At 41.0% G+C, this 24,049-nt stretch overlaps 2 protein-coding genes across 3 annotated transcripts; one reads left to right on the top strand and one right to left on the bottom strand.

Annotated features, from left to right (window-relative positions):
* The first annotated feature begins 1,863 nt into the window (after positions 1-1,863).
* On the top strand, positions 1,864-7,156 carry LOC121854322. 2 transcript variants are annotated; one of them, XM_042348919.1, is made up of 5 exons: positions 1,864-2,123; positions 2,461-2,592; positions 3,104-3,271; positions 4,301-4,385; positions 6,877-7,156. In XM_042348919.1, exons 1-5 carry the CDS (start codon positions 1,929-1,931, stop codon positions 6,969-6,971), a joined length of 675 nt encoding a protein of 224 aa, XP_042204853.1. In that variant the 5' UTR covers positions 1,864-1,928; the 3' UTR covers positions 6,972-7,156. The 2 variants fall into 2 exon arrangements, with proteins under 2 accessions (XP_042204853.1, XP_042204854.1); XM_042348920.1 differs by having other exon boundaries at positions 1,866-2,102.
* A 9,149-nt stretch (positions 7,157-16,305) lies between these two features.
* Positions 16,306-22,004, bottom strand: LOC121854236. Its single transcript, XM_042348750.1, has 5 exons — positions 21,869-22,004; positions 19,308-20,888; positions 17,818-18,089; positions 17,418-17,534; positions 16,306-17,186 (listed from the first exon to the last, which is right to left on the bottom strand). Exons 1-5 carry the CDS (start codon positions 22,002-22,004, stop codon positions 16,863-16,865), a joined length of 2,430 nt encoding a protein of 809 aa, XP_042204684.1. The 3' UTR covers positions 16,306-16,862.
* Between the last annotated feature and the right edge of the window lie 2,045 nt (positions 22,005-24,049).

Here is a 24,049-nt window from a genome sequence, read left to right as displayed (position 1 = left end):
AGCCCTAGTTTTAGTAGCTATAATTTTGACTTCCGACATCTTTGGCAGCCACGCCTTGGGTTAATATGCAGAAGATTTACGTAAGCCTATACGTTTGAAGCACTGTGAAGTCTGTTGGTGTGTTTGAAGGTACAAGTGGTACAGACTGTTGAGCATCTAGGCATATCTTACACGCAGTCAGGAATTGGACCACTAAGTGACAGACTGTCATATTCCTCCTTTGTTACAAAGTTTGTGCATCTTTCATGCACCCATTCTTCACACAAGTTACACTTTATAGCAAGGTCCACCTATTTCTTTTGTACAATACACACAGAGACGCCTAGATCGTCCTTTTGGTGGTTTTTGTTATCTGTAAGGTGAAGTCCTGCTGACAGGTGGCAGGGACTGCCATTGCTCACCTACTGGCAGGTGGTTGACGGGTGCTGACGGGTGGCTGGGAGTTGGTGGGGACTGGCTGGCCTTGTTATCCTCAAGCAGTGTACAACCCTATGGGCTGTGTGTAAGGGGGAATTTGTTGTTTTGTAATTTTGTGTGCCATTTGACCCTCTCGTGCATAACAAACTTTGGGGCCTGATCAGAAGGTTTTCAGTTAAGCTGACATAGGGATGTCGAAATTTCTTGACTGGTGTGACTTGTCAGAGGTTCATTCTTGTGAGGAGTGTATGATATATATGGACACAAAGTAGTACCTTCAGCTGTGTATTATTATATTACTCTTATATTACTCTTATTAATTATGTATAGTAAAGTATTACAGAACCTGTATTAATTCTATGTAATATTCCATTTATTGTGCACCATGTTATGTATATAAATTATCATATTTATACTTTATGTATTCAGCTTGTGAATGCTGGCATCTGTACATCCTAGCGCGCAGTAATACATAGAGAGAGTGAAGACAGAGTCCTCGTGGTGTGGAAACGCGAGATTCTGCGTCCTACTGTATATATATCTCCCGTACGAGAATAGAACCTACTTTTAAGACAACAAGTGTTTGTATATACTCTCAGTAGTATAGAACATTTTGTGAGTATCCGCGACATACGTCAGAAGGAGTAGTCTACCATAAATCAGAGTTATGCTATATGATGTTCCCAGTTTTCCACTGTCTGCAATTTGGAATTTCATTAATTCTTTGTTAGGCAATTTTGATTATGGCATCATTTAAATTAGACGAATTTCAAGCTAACCTCAAAATGAATGATTGGGTTCAGTTAACATGGGGATATAGTATTAAAATTAGAACTTTTTGGAGAAAATTATATTATATTAGTTACTGCAAGAAATTTAACCTTCGTCGATTTTTCAGTCATCAAATCGCAACATAATTATGAAGGACCGTTACTGGTGAGACAAAACAGCAGAACTGCACCTACCAATGATGAACACTTGAGCAGACGATAAGATAAAAGTGCGTGGTTACTGTCCAGAGAAAGCTGCGCCATACAGAAAACTCCCACCAACCCATATAGACGGTACAGCTGTTCTTACATTTCAGTTCTGTTCCCACGGGCAATCTTAGACATACTTATTGCCTGTGAGCTAACAGCTGTGTCCTCAATGTGAATAACATTATGTCCTTATCTCAGTAGCTGGTTATACTACATCTTTATTAATTTACTAGGTCTTATTATTAACACCTTCGGCTTACTGCGTCTTTCGCAAAGAATTTTTAATACTAGTAACCTATGACTCATATCACAGTCCTGTGACATATCTGAAGGAAAGCTGCCCGCGGTGTGTTAAGTTAGTAATATTGTGTTCACCATACACTCACGTTGGGAAGATGACTCTTTGTTTGCTGGTGCAGCGACCTTGAAGCAACTACTGCCCACGGGTATAAATAACGGCACGTCTTATCACCGAATCACAACGAAATTTTCGCTTGGCACTGTCTGTAAGGTTACCAGTCAACAACCGCGATGGGCGTAGGTAGCTGCGTGTGGATGTTTGGTGTGGTGGTGCTGTTGGCAGCAAATGGAGGGGATGGCCACGGGCGTTTGATGGAACCAGTAGGTCGATCGTCCGCCTGGAGGAAGGGCTTCAACACCCCGATCAACTGGGAGGACGATGAGCTCAACTGTGGCGGTTTTGGCGTAAGCAAACTCACCGACGGGGTACTAGGACTCCTCAATTGTATATGAAGAGAACTTTCACAATGTAGGCCAAAATAATTTTTCCCACACGTGATTCTATCTGACTTTAGCGAGGAAAAACGAGCAGGAAGCCAAAATTCTTCATCATTATTTACGCTCTTTCATCATCTCATCATCCCTAAAATGAACGACTCTGAGTAGGGTGGCATACCAGACGATAACAAGGATTTACTGCATCCATGTTTCATATCTAACATTATATCACCTGTTAAGCAATGAGGGACAACTTTGCCCTCTTCATTTGTTAGCTTGCGTATGTAGTGCAGTGCAGTAATTTACCACTACTCACCTTTCACAGTCACAGTGGGACCAGAACGACGGCAAGTGTGGGGTGTGTGGCGACAACTGGGCCGACCCCCAGCCCAGGGACAACGAGGCTGGTGGAAAATACGGCAAAGGAATCATTGTTGCTAACTACAATATGAACCAGGTACAAGAGGGACAATTAATTCCTCGTTGCAGGTAACAGATAGCAGAGTAAAAAAAATCTAGGTACTGTATCAGATTCAGTTAGCTCCTTAATTTGGTGAAGTAGATGCAGCATTTGCCTCCTGTTCCGACGGTTGCTGCTGCAAGCTTGAAGCATCATAGGTCCACTCATTTAAGTGAAGGCAGTTGAGTGCAATGCTTAATAAGGCTTAGTGTTCAGTGAGAATTGTCAGTAACAGATAAACTGTAATGTTATTGTAGCTTTGAATAAAGAAAATATAAGGTGGTGTACTTTTGCAAGCAAGATCTGATACATTATACCGTGCAGTACTTGTATCTAAATAGCATCCAATTTATAATTCTAGACACCTTCCACAGCATTATTAGCACCTCATCAGTGCATCCGTCGCCACTAATTTCTTCTCTTGCTTCCGAGTCTTCAACTATTTTTATACTATTCACTTATACAGCATTCATCAGAGGTCTCATTCTTGCCATGGTATCTACCACAGAAATTACCCATCGAGGTAGAACTGACTACTAGTCACTGGGGCCACTTCGAGTTCCACCTGTGTGTCAACAATGATCCGACTCATATTGTTGAGCAGGAATGTCTGGACAAGCACATCCTAGAGCTAGCTGATGGCTCTGGCACCAATTACCCAATAAATTACATCTTCGTACGTCTCAATCTATCTAATACTTCTCTTAGTGTTTGTCTAGTGTCAGTGTCCTTACTGTACTGCTGAAGTGTGTTGTGGTGTTTCTTGGGAAAGCTTTAGATTGTTTCATTACTTTGTGGTTTTGGTTCACACTGTGTTTTGCTATACATGTACTGTATTGTAGTGAGTATTGATGTTCCTTGGGAAAAATTACTAATATTTCATTTGTTTGTAATTCTTATGCTTCTCTTATAGCTGTCATGTTGCAGTGGATAGTTGTCTCATGGGGGAAATGCTTTAGTATTGTCAAGTCTTAAGTTTGAACGGTGTCACAATTTACACTTTACTCCCTAATTGGTAAAGATAATAAGTGCTATATCATAGCTCTGTTTTGATATTTCATAATAGTTTTGTTCATATTATATTCAATAATTTATTTGTGCAGATGATCAACTACTTTATTGGTGTGCCCCAGATAATTTTGATTTTCACATAACTTAACATAACTGCAGATCAACAGAAACTGCAAAATATTTCTCATATCAAGTTTATCTCTACTTAAAATAAAGCACTCAAATTATCAGTAAAAAAGGAACGTAGTTGATAATCGGCAGAGGAAGAAAACCTATTATTTTTATTTACATTTTTCTATGCACTACTGTAAAAGTTGCCTTTCACTTTTGAATATATATATATATATATATATATATATATATATATATATATATATATATATATATATATATATATATATATATATATATATATATATATATATATATATATATATATATATATATATATATATATATATAGTATATATATATATATATATATATATATATATATATATATATATATATATATATATATATATATATATATATATATATATATATATATATATATATATATATATATATATATATATATATATATATATATATATATATATATATATATATATATATATATATATATATATATATATATATATATATATATATATCTGTACTGTACTGTATCAATTAAATAAATTTTTTACAGGACCCAGTGAACCTTACCATCCCAGTGATTCTGCCAAAAGGTGTATCATGCACCCAGTGTGTCCTTCAGTGGCACTACAGATGCGGTGAGTCGTGTTCCTCCACACAATGACTCATCTGTCATACTTTTTTCTGTAAATTGAATACTGTATAGAAGTTTTAAGTCTTTTGGTAAGGGATAACTCACATGCGTGTACAGATAAACAGAAATACGGATTCCTTCATTATCTAAAAAGGTTGGGTCCCTTGAAAACCGTTTGGATAGCAAATAACAACATATGGGAAATTAGGGTTAGGTGCCCCAGTTAAAGGTAAACCCCAATATTATACCCCAAAACATGAAATCGTTTCACGAACACCAAAACAACCTAACAACTGTAATTTAGTAACTACCTACAAGAAAATATACTATACACTTGTTACTTTACCTTAGTGGTCAGGGCTCACCGTAGGGAGTAAGGAGGGGTGAGATGAGTGAGGCTGTCCACCTCATCACTGCTGAATATGGGTACAGACATGCCAGAGGTGAAAGGGGTGAAAGAAATTCCGTTGGTGGAAGAAGTTGAAGAAATTCCTTTGGTAGGAGAAATTCCGCTGATGGAGGGAGTGGGACTGGAAGATGAAGATGCAGTTGTCCTGGGTCTGAAGACGGTGACAGGGTTGAAGAAAGCATGAGATGGTGAGCTGTTTTGCCTTGTTCTTCAGCTGATGACGCATTTCAGTATAGATGCGTATGTTTTCCTCCATACTGGAAGTAACTGCACCAATCCTTTCCTTTCCACACGAGGGTCTTTCGCGTGGACTAACTCGAGCCTCTTCTGAATGAGGGTAAGATCCTCAGAACATTGAGAATGAGCCGGTTCTCAGGCTGCTGCTCATCTTGTTGTTTGTCATCATCACCTACCCTCTCCTCGACACACCTTTCAGTCCACCTTTAAAGTTCGTGCACACACTCAGGCCAGATCTTTTGCCACAAGTCGCCCATAGTTTTCTGTGACACTTTCTTCCAAGACTCTTTGATGTGATCGATGGCCTTCTTGATGTTAAATGGCTTCCGGAATTCCTTATTGGTCTGGTTGATCATAATCCCGCATCGTTCACCTGAGGTAGTAAGCCCTAAACGTGGAGATGACACCTTGATACATGGGTTGTAACAGTAAGGTGGTGTAAGATGGAAGAAACATCACCTCAATATTGTCTGTCCATTTGTCCATGCTGGGTGGATGTGCAGGAGTATTATCTATCACCAGGAGGAATTTGTTGGCAAAGCTGTTACTGGCACAATAAAACTTTGGACACATTGGAGAGGTATTGGGTGACATAGTTCTGGGTCAGTTCCATTGTCACCCATGCCTTCTGGTTGGAACGCCAAATGATGGGAAAGTGATTTTAAGGAAGTCCTGGGGTTCTCTGAGTGGTAGACGAGCATGAAGGTAACCTTCATTGTTACCACCAAACAGGAGGGTGAGCCTGTCCTTGGTTGCTTTAAAACCAGGTACAGTTTTCTCCTGAGCAATGAAGGTATAAGATGGCATCTTCCAAAAATGCCCAGGCTTCTCGATGTTGATGATTTGCTTGGGTGTGTAACCACCTCCCTTAAACTTCTGCTTCAAGAGGTCTGGGAAGGATTGTGCAGCTTCAGCATTGGCATTCAAAAGTTTGAAGATTATCCTGACACTTGAACCGCTAAAACCACCCTGAGCTGGCCTTAAATTCGCTCACAGTTGAAGATTCGTCAGATCCCGGGTCCCTCCTGCAGTCTTCCCACAAAAACAAAGCCTTTTCCTTGATGATGGAGAAGGGCAGGGTGGAGCCACGTGCAGTCTGCTCTTCTAGCCACAGCTCCATATTGCCCATAGAAGAGTTAAGAATCCAGGTTAACCAGCTTGCTCCTACCCGTGTGACGTTCTCAGCTGTTTGCTTGATCTCAGCATGTTTGAAGATCGAATCCACAGTAGAAGCAGACTGGGCCTTCACCCAGTTCATGATGCTTGACTACCTCCAGCTTGATCTCAAGTGTAACAGTTTTAAGCGGAGAGGGAAACCAAGGAGTCGGCACACTGCTTGGATGCTATTGCATACAGATTCATGTACAGATGGTACGAATACACACATATAAAGAGAGAACACTCCAAACTCACTGCGAATGGCAGGCGAGCGTAAGACACTGAAAGTGGGGAGGTTTTTTTTGTTATGCTCAATGAGCAACGAATATGTTTCTGTTCAACACTTCAAGATGGCTGCCTAGGCGTGTGTAATTAGAATTTTCGATCAGATCATTTTTGTAGGTAAGGAAGGATCTCTTTCGGATAGTGAAAGAGGTGTAAGAATAGAATTTTCAGATACAGCTGTACGGAACATTCAGATAACGAAGGATACCTGAACAATAACATATACAGAACTGCACAGTAGTTCATAAGACACACATACAAAATTACTAAGAAACATTTAAATTACAAATTCACATATAGTAAACTGTACATCTGTAGATAAATGCAACATGATACAATTATGCAAAAAATAATAAAATTATCCATGTAAACAGGTACAGTAGAATAACATAACTGTTTCTCACAGGTAACAGCTGGGGAGACTGTGGCAACGGCACAGAGGGCATGGGATGTGGACCCCAGGAGTGGTTTAGAGGATGTGCTGACATATCCATTTCCTAGAGGGAATCCAAGTAATTTCCCTACAAGAGCCTAATGCAGCCCTAAAGCTTCCAAGTTTCATGTTCTTCAGATATACTTGGGTTAGTTCGGGAAATTGTCTTTCCCAAGTGTAGAGGTTTTATATTATTAAATAAAACCTAAACTAAGGCATTTTACCACCATTTTTAAAAGCATTTGCAAGGCAATTTTCCTTTTTTATTTTCCTTTGTTAAGACCCCCCAGCTCCTTTGACCAATTAATTACGAGAACCCTAAAATAACAGCCTTGGTTAACAGTGAAATATGTAAACTCTATGATTAGATAATATAGATAGACCATCACCTGAAAGCTGGTGTAACTTTGGAAATACCCATACAATGCTATGGGGTTGTATAAAACTTCACTGGCAGCAATAAACAAAGTATATTAAAGAAAGAGGAATACACTAACAGCTCAAATTACAAGTTTACACTCGGCCGCAGCCACCCAGCACAACACACAGCATAACTCGACTCTAATTTCTCTCAAATATCTATCCTCTCAATAATTATATGGCTTTCTCTTATAACCCCCAACACAGAACTCCACCACAATAATAAAAAAATGGATCCTGACACCGCAATTTTACAGTTATACAAACCCAAATTCCCCCAAGGACGCGCCAATTATAAAGCGACACCACTCGAAAGAGAGCATGAAATCAGAGATGTTACTTTCGTATAAATTTGTTAAAGCTGCCGATTAAATTCAAGCACTATGATTTACTAAAATATTTAAAACATTAAAACAATATGAATAATCATCCTAACATACAGTATTATAAATGAAAATAAATAATTTTTACTGAAGAAATTCAAGCACTATGATTTACTAAAATATTTAAAACATTAAAACAATATGAATAATCATCCTAACATACAGTATTATAAATGAAAATAAATAATTTTTACTGAAGCATCTATTGAACTGAAAGAGTATGGTAGTACCTTAATGGATAACTAATCAATTCTCTTAGAAGGAGCCGACTGTAATACCTCCCCTCTTCAAGACATGAACCGATCTCGAATTGGCTCATGAGATGGAGATGCGGGACAAAGCATCTGCAACAACATTAAGTCTGCCCATAGTGACCTTTGTCAGACCAAACCAAGCCAACAGAAAAAAACATACAAATTAGTAACTATGATGGAAGTGCTACTGATAGGTAGCAGTTATTTTTTGTAAAAATGTGGTTGCATTTTCGCCTCCGGGGCTATTCTAAATACTGCATATGATATTACCATGATCACTGTCTATATGTGTCATCTGTAATGAGTGTTTATCAGACCATAGCTTGTAGCCCAGAGAAAAACAGCAAATATAACAGTAAGCAGAAGTAAGTTGACCCACCCTACAGTAACTAGTGAGATTAAGATCTGACCCAAAGGAGGTCACGGTCACAAAGGGAAACAGAGTTCTCACCGCCACGTGTTTAGTTAAACCGGCGTCATGACGGTGTTAACTCAAGAAACTACCCTTTAGCCAGCACCACCCACCTGGGCAAACACAGCTGTCTCGACACATCCAGATTAGTGTTAATTAATAACGGCATCTGCCGGCCTGACACCGCCAATGTAAGGGACCGACAGTTCCTTCCGAGATACACACAGGGAAAGACAGAACTCTGAGGCACACAGTCACAAGTTGAGGTCGGGAGGGGGACTTCCCTCCCTTGTATGGGAAGTTCGTTACTTCCACCCACTTTGACCTGACCACTAACAAATCCTGTTTCAAGGTTTACATAATGCAGTGGAATAGTCAGCCCTGCTCCTAACCCTCTCAGTCTAGCCACTTCACCAGAGTATGAATCTCCTGTCCACTCTGTTGAATTTTTTAGGGTTACGCGTTGGTTAGCTCCTGTGTCCCTCAGGATCACAATCTTTTTCTAAGGACCCTCGCCCAATGAAATTGTTCCCTCATTTATAAATTAAACTCTTAGCACAACGTTTATCTTCACTGTTCTTAGTACCTCGTACTTCAATACACTCATTCTGAGGCTTCCAACAAGACAGTTAAACCTGCCGACTTAGACAAATTTGTACATTTATATTTGGCCTGACCAATGACTCCACATGCTAAACACTTGACTGACAGTCTCCCCTGCCTGCTCTTATTGTTATTATAACTTGAGTGTGGTCTTGAGAAATTTTATGGATGACTTTGAGACACAATGCTATTTTGTCCACCTTTATAATTATTTGACCCTTGTTGTCTTGAATATTTATTATACACTTGGTTCCTCTGACCTTTGTCACTAGATTGATACCGAACCTTATTTATATTTTGTTTTCATGATACCTCCTCCCTATACATTTGTATGCCACATTTAACCGGTCCGCCATCATATTATTCTTATTCAACGTACAGTTTCTTCTCACAATAACATATCACCTCACCTAGCTGCGCACTTCTTCACTCACAATGGTAAAAAATTACCTTATCCACAGTATACCACGATGCACCTATCCACTTACAATGGTACAATTCTCCTAGGACAGGCCTCTATTACATGTTACGACCCTCCAGCTCATTTGACCAACCAAGAGAACCCTGAAATAACAGCTTTGGGTAACAGTGAATGGTGGTTTGAGCCTCTTAGTAGGTTCCACTAAGCCACTCTGCAACAGGAACTTCACCTCCTTTTGAAGAAATACGTTTTCTTGGGTTAACTCGGTAGGGTGCTTGCTGATGGGTCGAGCACCACGTCATGTTCCACCAATGTACAGGGATGCGGAATGTCATCGAAGAGTTGCACGAACTCCTCCAATAAAGACATACATTCATTATCTGTCAGGAGCACTCCAGTATGAATGGAGAAATCCTGAAGCTCTTCTACTTCTGGTAAGGTATCAGGCATGACTAAGGTACAGTTTCACCCAAAAATTCGTTAACTCTCCCAGCCAGCCATTGCTGCACTGCCTGCTTCAGATGTATGAATTTGAGTCTGTTACTTCGAACCTTTAGACTCATTCGTATCGGTTTCTTGTTCTGGTTGGTACGCATTACATTTTACATATTTTCCGGAGAAACTGATATGCCAACATTTTCCCCAGCACTAATCGCATCATGTTTTCATTTCACATTAAGTCTCTTGTATTATCTGTTTGGTGTATTAGTGTTGGTTATAATAGTGATCAGAATGGGTCGTAAGTGAGGACCGCTATTTCACACCACATGTGAAAGATAAAATATGTTGAGTTTAACTGAGTGTGACAGCGAAGGGTAACCTGACTCAGTAAAGCACACTTGGTTCAGTGTCGCTCTCCTCACGCTTATTAGTTGTTAATATGTCAAATACTGAACCTATATCACTGGTTTTAATTTGAAAATTCAATCTATATATATATATATATATATATATATATATATATATATATATATATATATATATATATATATATATATATATATATATATATATATATATATATATATATGCAAGTTAATCGCTGTAGGTGCGCGTGATCCAGGTATATGCTGATAACCACAAGGAAACAAGAAAACACGAAGCTTGATATAGAATATGCTTGAGGTCCCGACTAGTACCTGACCATTTACCCGTGTTTGGCTGCTGCACGACCACTGCTCCATCCCCGTTACTCGATCTCCCAACTCGTTGTTCCGGACCTCGAGTCATCGATTATGGAAACAGTGGATGGCCTGAGCTTGGGCCCATAGCTTGGGCTCATGGTTAGGCTCTCCGGAGCTCCGTATCTGTGTTGTTCAGATCTCGAACAGAGTTGTAATGAAGCGGAGGAGGGCAGAGCATTCCAGGACGGACGAGGGTGTGGAGTTGGTGGTCGCTGGTCGGCGGAGCCGGTTGTGGTTGATAGCAAATTGTGTTACTATGGCTTAGGATGTAATGTAAGTTTATAATATTTATGTACATTTCTATGTGGTAGGATTAGGGTGATTGTTTGGGTATTGTTATATATTTATATAACTGTTGTATGAGTGTGGCGATTGTTAATGTTTGATTATTGCTGGTTGTTGGTGTTTCTTGTCAATATATTGTGCATTCCAACATTGCGTTTGCTACTACTCTCCTATAGTGATACAGAATACCTGAGTGAGACTGAATAATGCAGGAGCAATAGGCTAAACATGAGGTGAAATGTAAGTAAACAGAACGTTCGAGTCTTTGGGGGCGGATGCTTGGTAGTGTAATTATTTATTCCGAAAATAAAAACACCGGAAAGAAGCACGAAACTTGTAAAAACTGCGCAATATGCAGTTTTTTTCGACCTGGGTAGAAAGTCAACAGAAATAGTAACTAGTCAGAAAAATTGGTAGTTTATGTGCAAAATTAGTGTTAATATTACATAACAATGGTTTCACACAGAATAATTAAAGCCTTATGACCTTGAAAGATAACTGAAACCTGACAGTGGGCACGACTATGAAGGGTAAAAGGACATACAAGTATTTGGCATCATTTGTTTAAGAGAAAATGGTTGAAAAATAATCCTGAATGTACGATTAAGACTCTCAGCACCGGAAAATTATCATTTGAAGTTTGTCAGTGAGTTACTCTTTGAGGTTCTGTATCGAGTTATATCGAGGATCTATACTGATGCTTGTTGAAGGATGAAAGAATCCACCAGCTATTGTGTTACTGTTATAATTTTTCGTTTAAGTAACAAAGTTGTATATAATCAGAGTAAGGAAAAGAAAACTGTGGCCTCATTAATGAATTTTGTTTCAGGCAGGATGGTCCATGGCCCAGGACATGATGGGTGACGCCAAGGCTTCCTCTACCTCCAGGGCGAGGTGAGTACTGTTTCTGCTACTCGTATTATGGAACCATGGACGTGTATATTTGAGGGTATTTTTTATTTATTTTTATTTTTTGGTGGAGCAGACACTTTTCGAACAAGTTTGCTGTGACGCACAGATGCTTATCTACAGTAATAGGAGATAAAGAAAGCAAAATAGGAATGTGAAATAGTATATACAGTACAGTTTTCCATCAGAACTGTTAACTTTCACCAACCTGGCAAAAAATTTCAGATTAAACTTCCATCCCGCTTTACTCGTTATCTACTGGAAGGATCGAGAGGATGTGCTTGTTTTAAAGGAAAAATGTATATTAAGGCGGAGAGCATTAAATAATGACTGCATACTCTTGAATCTGTTAATTCAGTTTACTGCCTATGAGCAGAAAACATAAATTTGCTGGTGGAAAATTATAGTTATCACTCCTGTGATGTTTACGTTAAAGAAGTTTCTGAACAAAGTTCCTTAAAGTTTTTGGGTGGTTTGCTGGTTCACCCAGATGTGATTTAAGTGCCTAACATGACAATTGGGCAACGTGAAGATGGTCGAGTGCATTACCGGCTAAACTGCTCTGTTGCATACCTAAATCAGGGTTAGTTTAAACTGTGACGTATACCTATTGGCTGTAACAGACCTTCTGTAACTGCGACATCGAGATGGCAAGTATGATGTTTTTTTGCTTAGGCAGTTTCTACACATTTTCTTTAGTGATTTATTGGAGAAAAAGTTACAATAAGCTTATTTCTTCGACAATATTATACAAGGTTATTATAAAGGTTATATATGTTAACGTCTCCGTGACCAATGCTTACTGTTAAACATGATTAAGTTTAAGGATATGGCGCTATGTGTAACTGTGGGCTGAAAATAAGCATTAATAGTAAAAAAAAAAGAATGTAACAACCGTTAGTACATGAGGGCGTCAAGGAGACAAGGTAAAGTGACCCGCTATTCTCAGCCATTGAAGTGTGAACTAAGATCTCGTGTGGAAGGTGCGTGGCTGGGGTCCTGGTATCATCCGCTGGAGGGTGTGTGGCTGGGGTCCTGGTAGCATACACTGGAGGGTGTGTGGCTGGGGTGCTGGTAGCATCCAATGGAGGGTATGTGGCTGGGGTCCTAGTAGCATCCGCTGGAGGGTGTGTGGCTGGGGTCCTGGTAGCATCCACTGGAGGGTGTGTGGCTGGGGTGCTGGTAGCATCCACTGGAGGTGTGTGGCTGGGGCTCCTGGTATCATCAATGGAGGGTGTGTGGGGTCCTGGTAGCATTCACTGGAGGGTGTGGGCTGAGGTCCTGTAGCATCCACTGGAGGGTGTGTGGCTGGGGTCCTGGTAGCATCCTCTGGAGGTGTTTGACTGAGGTCCTGGTAGCATCCACTGGAGGGTGTGCGGCTGGGGTCCTGGTTGAATTCACTGGAAGGTGTCTGGCTGGGGTCCTGCATCCACTGGAGGGTGTGTGGCTGGGGTCCTGGTAGCATTCACTGGAGGGTGTGCGGCTGGGGTCCTGGTAGCATCCACTGGAGGGTGTGTGGCTGGGGTCCTGGTAGCATGCACTGGAGGGTGTGTGGCTGGAGTCCTGGTAGCATCCAATGGAGGGTGTGTGGCTGGGGTCCTGGTAGCATCCAATGGAGGGTGTGTGGCTGGGATTCTGGTAGCATCCACTGGAGGGTGTGTGGCTGGGGTCCTGGTAGCATGCACTGGAGGGTGTGTGGCTGGAGTCCTGGTAGCATGAACTGGAGGGTGTGTGGCAGGGGACCTGCTAGCATCCACTGGAGGGTGTATGGCTGGGGTCCTGGTAGCATCCACTGGAGGGTGTGTGGCTGGGGTCCTGGTAGCATCTACTGGAGGGTGTGTGGCCGTGGTGCTGGTGGCATCCACTGGAGGGTGTAATAATAATAATAATAATAATAATAATAATAATTAACGGTTTATTGAAAGAGCTTGGCAGCCAGAAGGCTGAAAATATACAGTTACATATTTGGGGAATGGGTTTCGAATTACAAATAATATACAAGTAACATAAGTGATACAAATAAGATATATAATAACTAGATGGGGAAAAGCTCAAACTACAGTTCATTTCAACATAGTGACAGTGCAAGGAGTAGTGTTTACTAGGAGTGAATACACTGGTTTATTACAAGTTATTGATAATTTTTACAATGGTTGGGACTGGGCTGTTCTTATAGCGATCAGTTCGTGCACGTATGGGCTGGATGCGGTTGTGGTGTCGAACAGCAATTCTCGGGCTAGGGATCTCAGGTGGTAGTAGGAGCCGGTGTCGAGGATGGTGTAGAAGCTTCTTACCAAATTTGCAGATGAGGTCGTGGTGATGGTCAGTGAGAGTCGAAAGGGTCAGTGTGTTGAGCGCTTCTTGATATGTGGAGTAGGAAGGGGAGAGAATAATAATGCATGCCCTCTTTTGCACTTTTTCTAGGTGTTTACGTTGTGGGGGAGGCATAGGTGAGCTTGGGAAGTATGAATGTTGTTTAAACACTGAGGAGCTCGGGTGCAGGAACTCCGAGGGACTTGAGTCGGCGGAGGAGGTGGAGACGGAAACTGGAGGATTTGACAACTTCACTGACGTGTGGTTTCCAATTTAGTTTGTTGTCTATGGTGACGCCGAGGAGCTTCGTGGAATCTGCAACCTGGAGTGTGTTCGGACCTAGAGTAATGGAAGGAGGTGGGACAATGTCGGAGGAGAGGTTGATGTGCATAACCATGGTCTTGGTATGGTTGATGGTGACATGGTTGTTGGTGCCCCAGTTTTGGAGACTGTTCAATAAATCCTGAAGGGCGGTATAGTTGGGAAATTGTTGGCTGATCCCAATGGTGGAGTCGTCGACATATTTCCAGCGAGCAGGGGTTTCTCTTAGGGCATCATTGATGAGCATAAGGAAGCAGAGTGATCCCATCTTGGTGGCTTGGGGGACGCCACAGGTGAGTGACTGAAAGGTGGAGACAGCCCCTCGGAAGCGTACAGCTTGGCGTCGGTCACTGAGGAAGTCTGTAAGCCATGGTATAAGACTTCTCCGAAGCACGAGGTCAATAGCTTTGTTGATGATTATATTGTGGTCGACTAGGTCGAATGCCTTATGAAATCAATGAAGGCGACAGCTACAACGTTTTTCGTTTCTCGAGATGGCGGTATATGTAATCGAGAAAGCTGACAAGACAGTGAGTGGTGGAGGAAGTTTTCATGTTGCCAAATTGCTGAGGGTCTACGACTCCTGCAATATCAGCATAAGCCCAGTCGAACACAAAACTTTCACAGATTAGGCTGGGTATTGGGGTGATTGCAATAGGTCGTAGCTGATTTAAGGATTGTGGGCTGGTTGACTTGGGCACTGGTGATACATAAGAGGTCTTCCAGTCAGCTGGGCATCTGGCTTGAATGAGAGAAGCATTGATGATGGAGCATAGGGGTTTAGCAAGCTCCGGGGAGAACTCCTTGAAGAGTTTCATTGGTAAGTCAATGGGGGTGGTAGAGCTTTTTAATTTTAGTTTGTCCAGGCGTTTTGCTACTTCAAATTCTTCTACTAAGTCGGTGGGAAGGGGGGCTGGTAGGTAAGCAGGGAGAGTGGTTGTGTCAAGCCGGGGAGCGTCTGGCATATAGTAGCGAAATGGTTATTTGTTTGCTCAGCTGCGTCAACATTGTGTGTGGCTTGGGGTCCAGCAGCATCCATTGGAGGGTGTGTGGCTGGGGTCCTGGTATCAGCCATTGGAGGTGTGTGGCTGGGGTCCTGGTATCATCCACTCAAGGGTGTGTGGCTTGGGTCCTGGTAGCATCCACTGGAGGGTGTGTGGCTGGGGTCCTGGTAGCATCCACTGGAGGGTGTGTGGCTAGGGTCCTGGTAGCATCCACTGGAAGGTGTGTGGCTGGGGTCCTGGTAGCATCCAATGGAGGATGTATGGTTGGGGTCCTTGTAGCATCCACTGGAGGATGTGTGGCTAGAGTCGGTGTCTGCTAATATATTCAGAGGAACGAGTGGAACGTCGTATTTTTTTCATGGTTGTGCAGCATTTTTTTTCCACCTGAATGAGTTAGCTGTGAGATATCCAGTGTAGGGAGTTATCTGCCGCACTACGTGGGTAGTGAGCGTCATGCATGTGATGCTTCTGACAACTTTGGTCGCTAGGCTGAGAACGTTGTTTATATATGACTTCTACCGATATAATTTCTTGGTGTTCTAGCATTTTCTTATAACTTTTAGGCGTTAACTGAGGAATCAAAATAAAGACCATTTTATTGATCAGTCAAAACACCAGAAGATGTTCAAACACCCGGTGATCTTTTGTTATAAAACACAATTTATACGTTGACAAACACGACCTTCAGCACAGCCAATATTCTCATAACGATGAGCTAACTACCGTATATTACCTTCACTACTCTCTTATAGCTCAGGTTCCTCACCCAGTCACTGTGAGCCGAAACAATATAGATACACCAGGCACAAAGAAGCTTATTATTTACTTTTGGAAAAAATAATATATAAATAGAATAATAGATTATGGATGTTTATTAGTATAGATGCATGAAAGGTAGTGTATGAGAGATGGTAAATTGTTCACACAGGATGTTTTAACTCTAGAACAATTATGTCTTTGATAACCTATTAAGGGATGATTTAATACCACAACAAAGGTGAGACTAAAGAAAAATAAAAGTCCGAAAAGGTTGATTAATAATATCACTCGAATTTCGATTAATATGAGAAGTCGTATAATCTTATTCTCTGAACTACAAGATGTAAATATTGTTTTTTTTAATCCAAGTTTACATCTGCTGTATCTGAAGTTTAAACGATGGATGATACAGGTTAAGTTCATACCTTTAAACTTAAGGTTTTTAGAAGAGACAAGCTAGTCATACTTCTAAAACCAGAGTTTGAGAGTTCGGTTAGGGGAACGTTATACAGTGACTTCTGTTTGACTGACAAATAAGGGAGGGAATAGTCCGTTATATTGAGGTTCTTTAGGTATGTAACCTCCATATGACAGAGTATTTGGGAGAGTAGTCCACTATATTGAGGTCCGTTAGATATGAAACCTCCATATAATACATTTAAATCAATGTCCACCATAAGCGAGCGCAGGACTATGTTAAGAGCATAGTGAAGTAGACAACAGTGAAGACGAACGCCGCGACAGGCACCAGCACCAAGCGGAAGAGGCGCAACAGTCGATCTGGCGTCAACCTCGAAGGCAACGGGGAAAACTTTGGCCCTACACGAATCATGGCCTCTGACTCCAGACACTCGACGAAGACGTGGACAATGATGATCACGAAGAGGAGAATGGTGCAGGAGAAGAACCACACGTCGATCATCTTGACGTACGCCGTCTGAGGCAACGAGGAAGACGTCTGGTTGAAGAATGTGTAGAGCACCAAGAGAGTCGTTAGGCTGACTACTAGACGAACCTGGGCCATGGTGAGAGTTGATAAGCATTAGTATCACGTGACTGTTAGAATGATATAAATGATACGTTATTCAAAGTTAGAATAATATAACCCTAAATGCCAACACTAACACAAACTCATAATATAAATATAGCGCCAAAATCTCTCTTCCATCACGTCATGACGCTCTTAGTTACGGAACACACGCCAGGCGAACGCTCGTCAGCCTACAGGCACTTATCCTCGACACACCTGCAGCAGCTGGACTTTAACGTAGAGTGTAGAGTAGCCGATGGTGAGCAGCATGGTGGAGGGCATGAAGACCGAGAGTACTATCAGGGTGTAGCGCCTCGTTAGTGTGTACCCCACCTGCAGGGAGGGATGACACCTGTACACTCACCATCCTTTATCACTTAATCAAGACTACAGACGATGTATCACCTAGGACTGTCTTCTTTTGATTCCTTATTTAATACAATATAGCGAAGTAAAAGAATAGATAGATGAGCATAATATAATTGACAATAGCAAAAAACATCCGCAAAACAGTACTAAAAATATTCGTGACACGTTAACATATATTGGTAAAAGAGAGTACCATGACCTAACAAACACCAAATAACAAGTACACTAACAAAGACAGTTAACAGACCTCCAGTAGACTCTCCCTGTTGGTATTTGTTTTGTGATGGGCGTAGAAGTCACTGATTATGTAGGTGGGGAGATTCTTGTCCTGGTCGTACTCCACCTTCGCTCTGCTCTTGGTGAAGGCAACCAGCTCTTTACTCAGTGAGGACAGCTGCACCATCACCCCGCACCGCTGCACATCAAATGGGTAGTAGAAGACGTCGAAGGTACAGACGAAGCTGCCGCTGTAGTGTTGATGTTGGATAATGAGGGCAGCAGATCCTCCGTACATTTTGTCTGAGAAGTAAATGTGGTCGTCATCGATTTATCATCATCCATCCAAACTAAGAGTCCCAGGGATATTTCCACATCTTTTGGGCTTTTAGTATTGGTACCATCACGCACGAAAGGCATCTAATTAAGTCGGCAAAAGCAGATTATTACTTAGCTGACATCATGCTAATAAGATAGTGTGAAGACGTTTGAGAATCTAGCCGAGTTACCTCTTTAATGTATGACTCGCGTAAGTGGCGAGTGTAAATATTTGGGTATGAAAAGACTCCGTAAAATGAGAACAGATTCTAACCATGATTTATCTTAAAGTATATACATTCAAATATGTAAATAATATGCTTTTCCGTGATGGTGATGAGGAGATGGAGAGAAGAGAGCCATTTGCTCCGAAGATAGAAGACGGTGGAGGAGGACGGTAAAGTTAGGATCTGTGTTCTAGCACGTTTGTATTTATTTTTGTCATTGTTTGTACTCGTCAGTAAATCATGTTTGTAATAACGACATGTAAAGATAAATTTTTCTTACAAAAAGTCATTGGAATTTAATGGGTAAATGGTAAAAAACTTACTTAATTTTATTACACATGTTTATCATTATCTTTAACTAAGGAAACTTTATGAGAACTGCGTCACATGTTTACAGTACACCAGCTTACTTAAACCTTCTCACGGTGTTTAAAACTTAGATATTATATTATGTAGAAAACTAAGTAAATAAATTATATTAATATTAAAAAAAGCATAGTTATTTTTGTCGACTACATGATTTTACAACTACCGAGAAGATTCATAAAGTTAATGAGTTACTTTAATGCAACAAAATTAATTAAACCAATTTGGTTAAAGAGCATAAAGCGATGACAAGGTCTTTGTGAAGACTGACGAAGCAAAACCACAAAAGACAACATGAAAAATACATAGTTAATAAACACCAATCATATTGAATGTTTCTGGCGAGTTGCACAGATCATCTCAAGTGCTAATTGAAACCGATTTTAAAGTATTAAATAGTTAACATGGGAATATGTAATCAAAATATATCATTCACTAAGGATGGAATTCATTGGCTGCAGAATTAAATATAATCATTAAAGAGAATTATATTGCGATCTGAGCTAATAAAATGGAATACGATATTGTCTAATAATGTACTCGTATAAAGAACTATTGATTCAAGGTAACACATGTTTGTAAAGTACAAACATTACAGCACGCGACTCACCCATATTGACCACGTTAAAGTCAACAGGCAGCGAGTCATCCACCTTCTGTACGAAAACATTCTCCTTGAGGAGATTCAACTGTCCATCTTTGACGTTGGGAAACTCCAGCTCGGGCCTCCAGATACTGCCCTTCTCCTCACTGGAAAGCTTGTTGGCGTGTATGATAGAGCGGAGGTTACGATACTTGAGTCGGGAGTCCATCCAACTCATTGTGACGATAAACTCCAGATGAATCGCTTGTTGGACGTCGGCAATGTTTAGGAAGCGTAGGAACTTAAATATAATGTGAGGCTGAAGTGGCTGTGAGGCGTTGGCTATGTTCTTGGGAGGTTTGAAGCTCCGGTATCCTGCGGGAATCTGGAGGATGGAGCAGTTGTCCTCGTCCGTCTCATCATCACAGTCATCCTTAGCGTCACAGCGAGCGGCCAGGTCGATGCACTGCCCGTCGTCACACATGTATTGTCCCGCCTCACATATAGATAAACTGAGATCACGTTCACTCCCCTCTGGCTGATGACATATGGGAGCTGCCAGTGACCACCTTTGTCTCCCTAAAGGATACTGATCACTGGATGCCAGACTCAGGTACGCCAGAGTCGAGTTAGTCTCAGTGTTATGAAGTATCCATTTTTTGCTGTCGTACTTTCGTATCATATATCCGTGAAAACCGTGAAAATACGGCTTTTGTGAGTAGTACCCGAGATTCTCAAACATGGTACTGGTCCTCATGTCTTGGCAGGTACCTCTCAAATAGAGCGTCGTTCCTGGACGTTCCTCACAAGAGACACAAGCTTCGTTTTTTTCGTAACATTTAAAGTCCGCCCAACTTCCTTCATCGCCGACCATCATCATACAGTTCTCTGCCCTCGTGTTGTCAGGCTGGCCACCAGCGAACGGTATGTTCTCTAACACTTTACCGTCAGTGATACGTCTCCAAGTTCCTTCTTCCTCTTCATCAGTCACACCGATCCACATGTTCATGGCTCCGCCACAGATGTCGAGTTTCACCATAGTGGCATTCAGTTGTGTATTCATTTCACGGTTTAGAGGAGCATACAGTTGAGATCCAACTCGACGGCAAAACTTTGTGCTTTCCACAAAGATTCGTTTCTCTGGAAAAATTATGAACTTCTCTTCCTTAAAGCAAAAACTTTTAAGTGATCTCTTTTCTTCCTCGACATTTATAAGTTCCACTTCGTTTAAGTCGGCAGAGAAAATATTACCAATGATGTTTCTGAAGCAATTTGCTACAGCCGCTATCTCGTGACTAGAGAGGCCATAATTCCACATGTTGATCTGAGTGACGTAACCCTTCAGAATCTGTTGACGATTCATCTTCATTGACAGACTATCTTGTTCCTGACCCACCACGAAGGTGCCGTTAAGGGGGAGGACGCGGTCGTCCACTTGGATAGGGCTACTAGCTAGGGCCACGCCGTCTACGTAGACCGTGTACGTGTCACCGGAGAAGACGTGGCAGTAGCACCTCCACTGTCGTAACACCGTCGGTAGCTCTAAGGTCTCGATGATCGTCTGCGGAATGTTGTTGTAGCGGATGAAATGAACTCCGTCCCTGATGTCTGAAATAAAAACGGTATCACAGGTCACATCACTTAACCCGTGAAAATTCCTTCCTTTTAAATTACTGCACAAATTTGAAGAAAGCAGAAAGTAAACATAATATCACTGTATTTAAAAAAAGACATCGTACACTACTGAACAAAATTGTAGAGCTATCAAGATTTCTTCTTTATCTTAATTGAAATTTATTTAATATATTTTGTATTGTAACGTCATTCTCCGCTTTCAAACTTGTGTAATCGAATAAGACATAATATGGTTATTTGTGTATTATAGCCTTGTTATATTTTATTGTGGAAGAAGGTTGAACGTATCTGGCAAATGGCTTTGGGAAGGAGCCAGAGGCGAGAGATGAATTAAATATATTTCCGAGTTGGTGTATTATGTTGTTAGGTAGATGCTGGAGTATGAGTTGTGTATTTTACTAATGCTTGGAGCCTTGTTCTTGAAACTATTTATTGCTCTGTGTTTGTCGTCTGCTGTGATATGTTTGGTCAGTGGGGATAGATCGTCGAGAGTGTTTGTGTCTATCTTGGTACTCGGTTGTGTGTCATGTGAATGGTCATTTGTCGGTCGGTGTTCATACAGAAGTTCAGGTTTTCTTCGGGAGTGATATGAAATATTTTACTTCAGTAGTTCCTGAATTTGGGTTCTTGTTCTTTCGGTTTTGTTCATTTGATTTGATTGTTATTTAAGATATACTTTGATTTAATTGCTGGAGGTTCCCATTAGGTGTTCATTTTTTTCGGCAGAATTGTTTCGGGTTGGGGTAATTAACGTCTGTGTCTGTGATTAGTTTCTGACAGTTAATACTGTAAGCTTCCTTGGACATGTTTCTTAATTGATCGTGTATGATATTATACTGTCTTTGTATTCTGGCGTCCATCCTTGTTCTGTGATTACTTTTATTAGGTTACTGAATAGTGTCTGTAGGATTCATTACTTTTTACCCAAATTACGTCATTCTGTACATACTTACACATCATAAGGGCGTTGGAGAAGTCATCAGCAGTGGCGTAGGAGAAGAGGACCTGTAGTTTAGTCAAGGCCGTGAAGAACACTCTGGAACACACGGTGAGGTTGGTGAGGCTGGTCGCTACCTTTTGTTGGGTCATGTTGAATCTTAGATAGACGTCATCTCGAGGTGGACTCCAGATATCCGGCTGTAGCGAGAAAACCCTCACCTCCTCCCCTGTTAAGTGAAGAAATGATGTCATTATGTATTACTGTGCGCTAACACCCATTGTACGGTCGCCTGCACTTACACTTGGTACAGTGGCTGGCACGTTTTGTGAGATGTGGCTGCTCTGTGTTTATTTACATCTTATGAAAACTCTCGGATTGGCTATAAGGAACCTCACAATAGTAGCCAGACTAGGGATGCTAGATAAGCATTCCACAGAGTTGCCGCATCTCGCAAAACGCGCCAGCCACTGTACCAGGTATAAGTGTATGTGACTGTACTGTACATACAATTGTCGTCAATAATTCAAAATTAAAGGGTAGTACTCAAAAGTCCCAAAATTACAGCAATCTTATGCTGTTGATGAATTGAATTGAATTTTGCCATTTACAGTGATTTTGTTGTTGTGCACTCCATACTCCTCCTGTGAGCGGTAAGCAAGAAGATTACTGAGTAGAAGTGGTGACAAAAGGTGTGTTTAAGAGAGCCTAATGGTTAGAGTATTGAAGCATTGAATGTTACAGAATATTTCAAATACTGTACATTGTTTGTTTAGTTTTGTACATACAGGGCGACTTATTCACAAATGAGTGTGTACAGCAGTGCGAGGCAATATTCCTGGCCACACACACTGTGTTATTCACGTTTGCTCGAGAGGTATTCAAGCACACTTTGTTTGGTTCTATACATGGGAAATGATGTAGCTACTGAGTGTAAAAAAAGTGGATAACATTTTTATGTCAGCTATCTTGCCATTAGAGATAGTGTTGTGCCATTTCACACAGTGTGTTTGGACGTGTCCCTAAATGGTTCTAGTTTCACACGGTCAAGGACGTAGTGTTGGAGTGTGTTTGATATATGTCTGACCAAACACTTTACATTGAGTTGATGGGTGCTACATTAGGGTGTTGCTAGGTGCTATATTAAGGTATTATGGGTGCTATATTAGGGTGTTGATGGGTGCTATATTAGGGTGTTAAGTGCTATATTAGGGTGTTGATGGGTGCTATATTAAGGTGTTGCTGGGTGCTATATTAGGGTGTTGATGGGCGCTATATTAGGGTGTTGATGGGTGCTATATTAGGGTGCTGATAAGTGCTATATTAGGGTGTTGATGGGTGCTATATTAGGGTGTTGATGGGTGCTATATTAGGGTGTTGATGAGTGCTATATTAAGGTGTTGATGGGTACTATATTAGGGTGTTGATGGGTGCTGTATTAAAGTGTTGATGGGTACTATATTAGGGTGTTGATGGGTGCTATATTAGAGTGTTGATTAGTGCTTTATTAGGGTGTTGTGCTATGATATATATGGGTGCTATATTGATGGTGCTGGATGGGTATAGGTGTTGATGGGTGCTATATTGGGGTGTTGATTGCTATATTAGGTGTTGATGGGTGCTATATTAGGTGTTGATGGGTGCTATATTAAGGTGTTGATGGGTGCTATATTAAGGTGTTGATGGGTGCTATATATTGATGGGTGCTATATTTGATGGGTTAGGTATTGATGGGTGCTATATTAGGTGTTGATGGGTGCTATATTAGGGTGTTGATGGGTGCTATATTAAGGTGTTGATGGGTACTATATTAGGGTGTTGATGGGTGCTGTATTAAAGTGTTGATGGGTACTATATTAGGGTGTTGATGGGTGCTATATTAGAGTGTTGATTAGTGCTTTATTAGGGTGTTAATAAGTGCTTTATTAGGGTGTTGATGGGTGCTATATTAGGGTGTTGATGGGTGCTATATTAGGGTGTTGATGGGTGCTATATTAGGGTGTTGATAAGTGCTATATTAGGGTGTTGATTAGTGCTTTATTAGGGTGTTAATAAGTGCTTTATTAGGGTGTTGATGGGTGCTATATTAGGGTGTTGATGGGTGCTATATTAGGGTGTTGATGGGTGCTATATTAGGGTGTTGATAAGTGCTATATTAGGGTGTTGATAAGTGCTATATTAGGGTGTTGATAAGTGC

The sequence above is a fragment of the Homarus americanus genome, unplaced genomic scaffold, assembly GCF_018991925.1.
Source record: "Homarus americanus isolate GMGI-L3 unplaced genomic scaffold, GMGI_Hamer_2.0 scaffold54443, whole genome shotgun sequence".
Classification (NCBI taxonomy): domain Eukaryota; kingdom Metazoa; phylum Arthropoda; class Malacostraca; order Decapoda; family Nephropidae; genus Homarus; species Homarus americanus.
The sequence above is the reverse complement of the archived record's forward strand: the minus strand, read 5'-3'. Positions and strand labels throughout refer to the sequence as shown.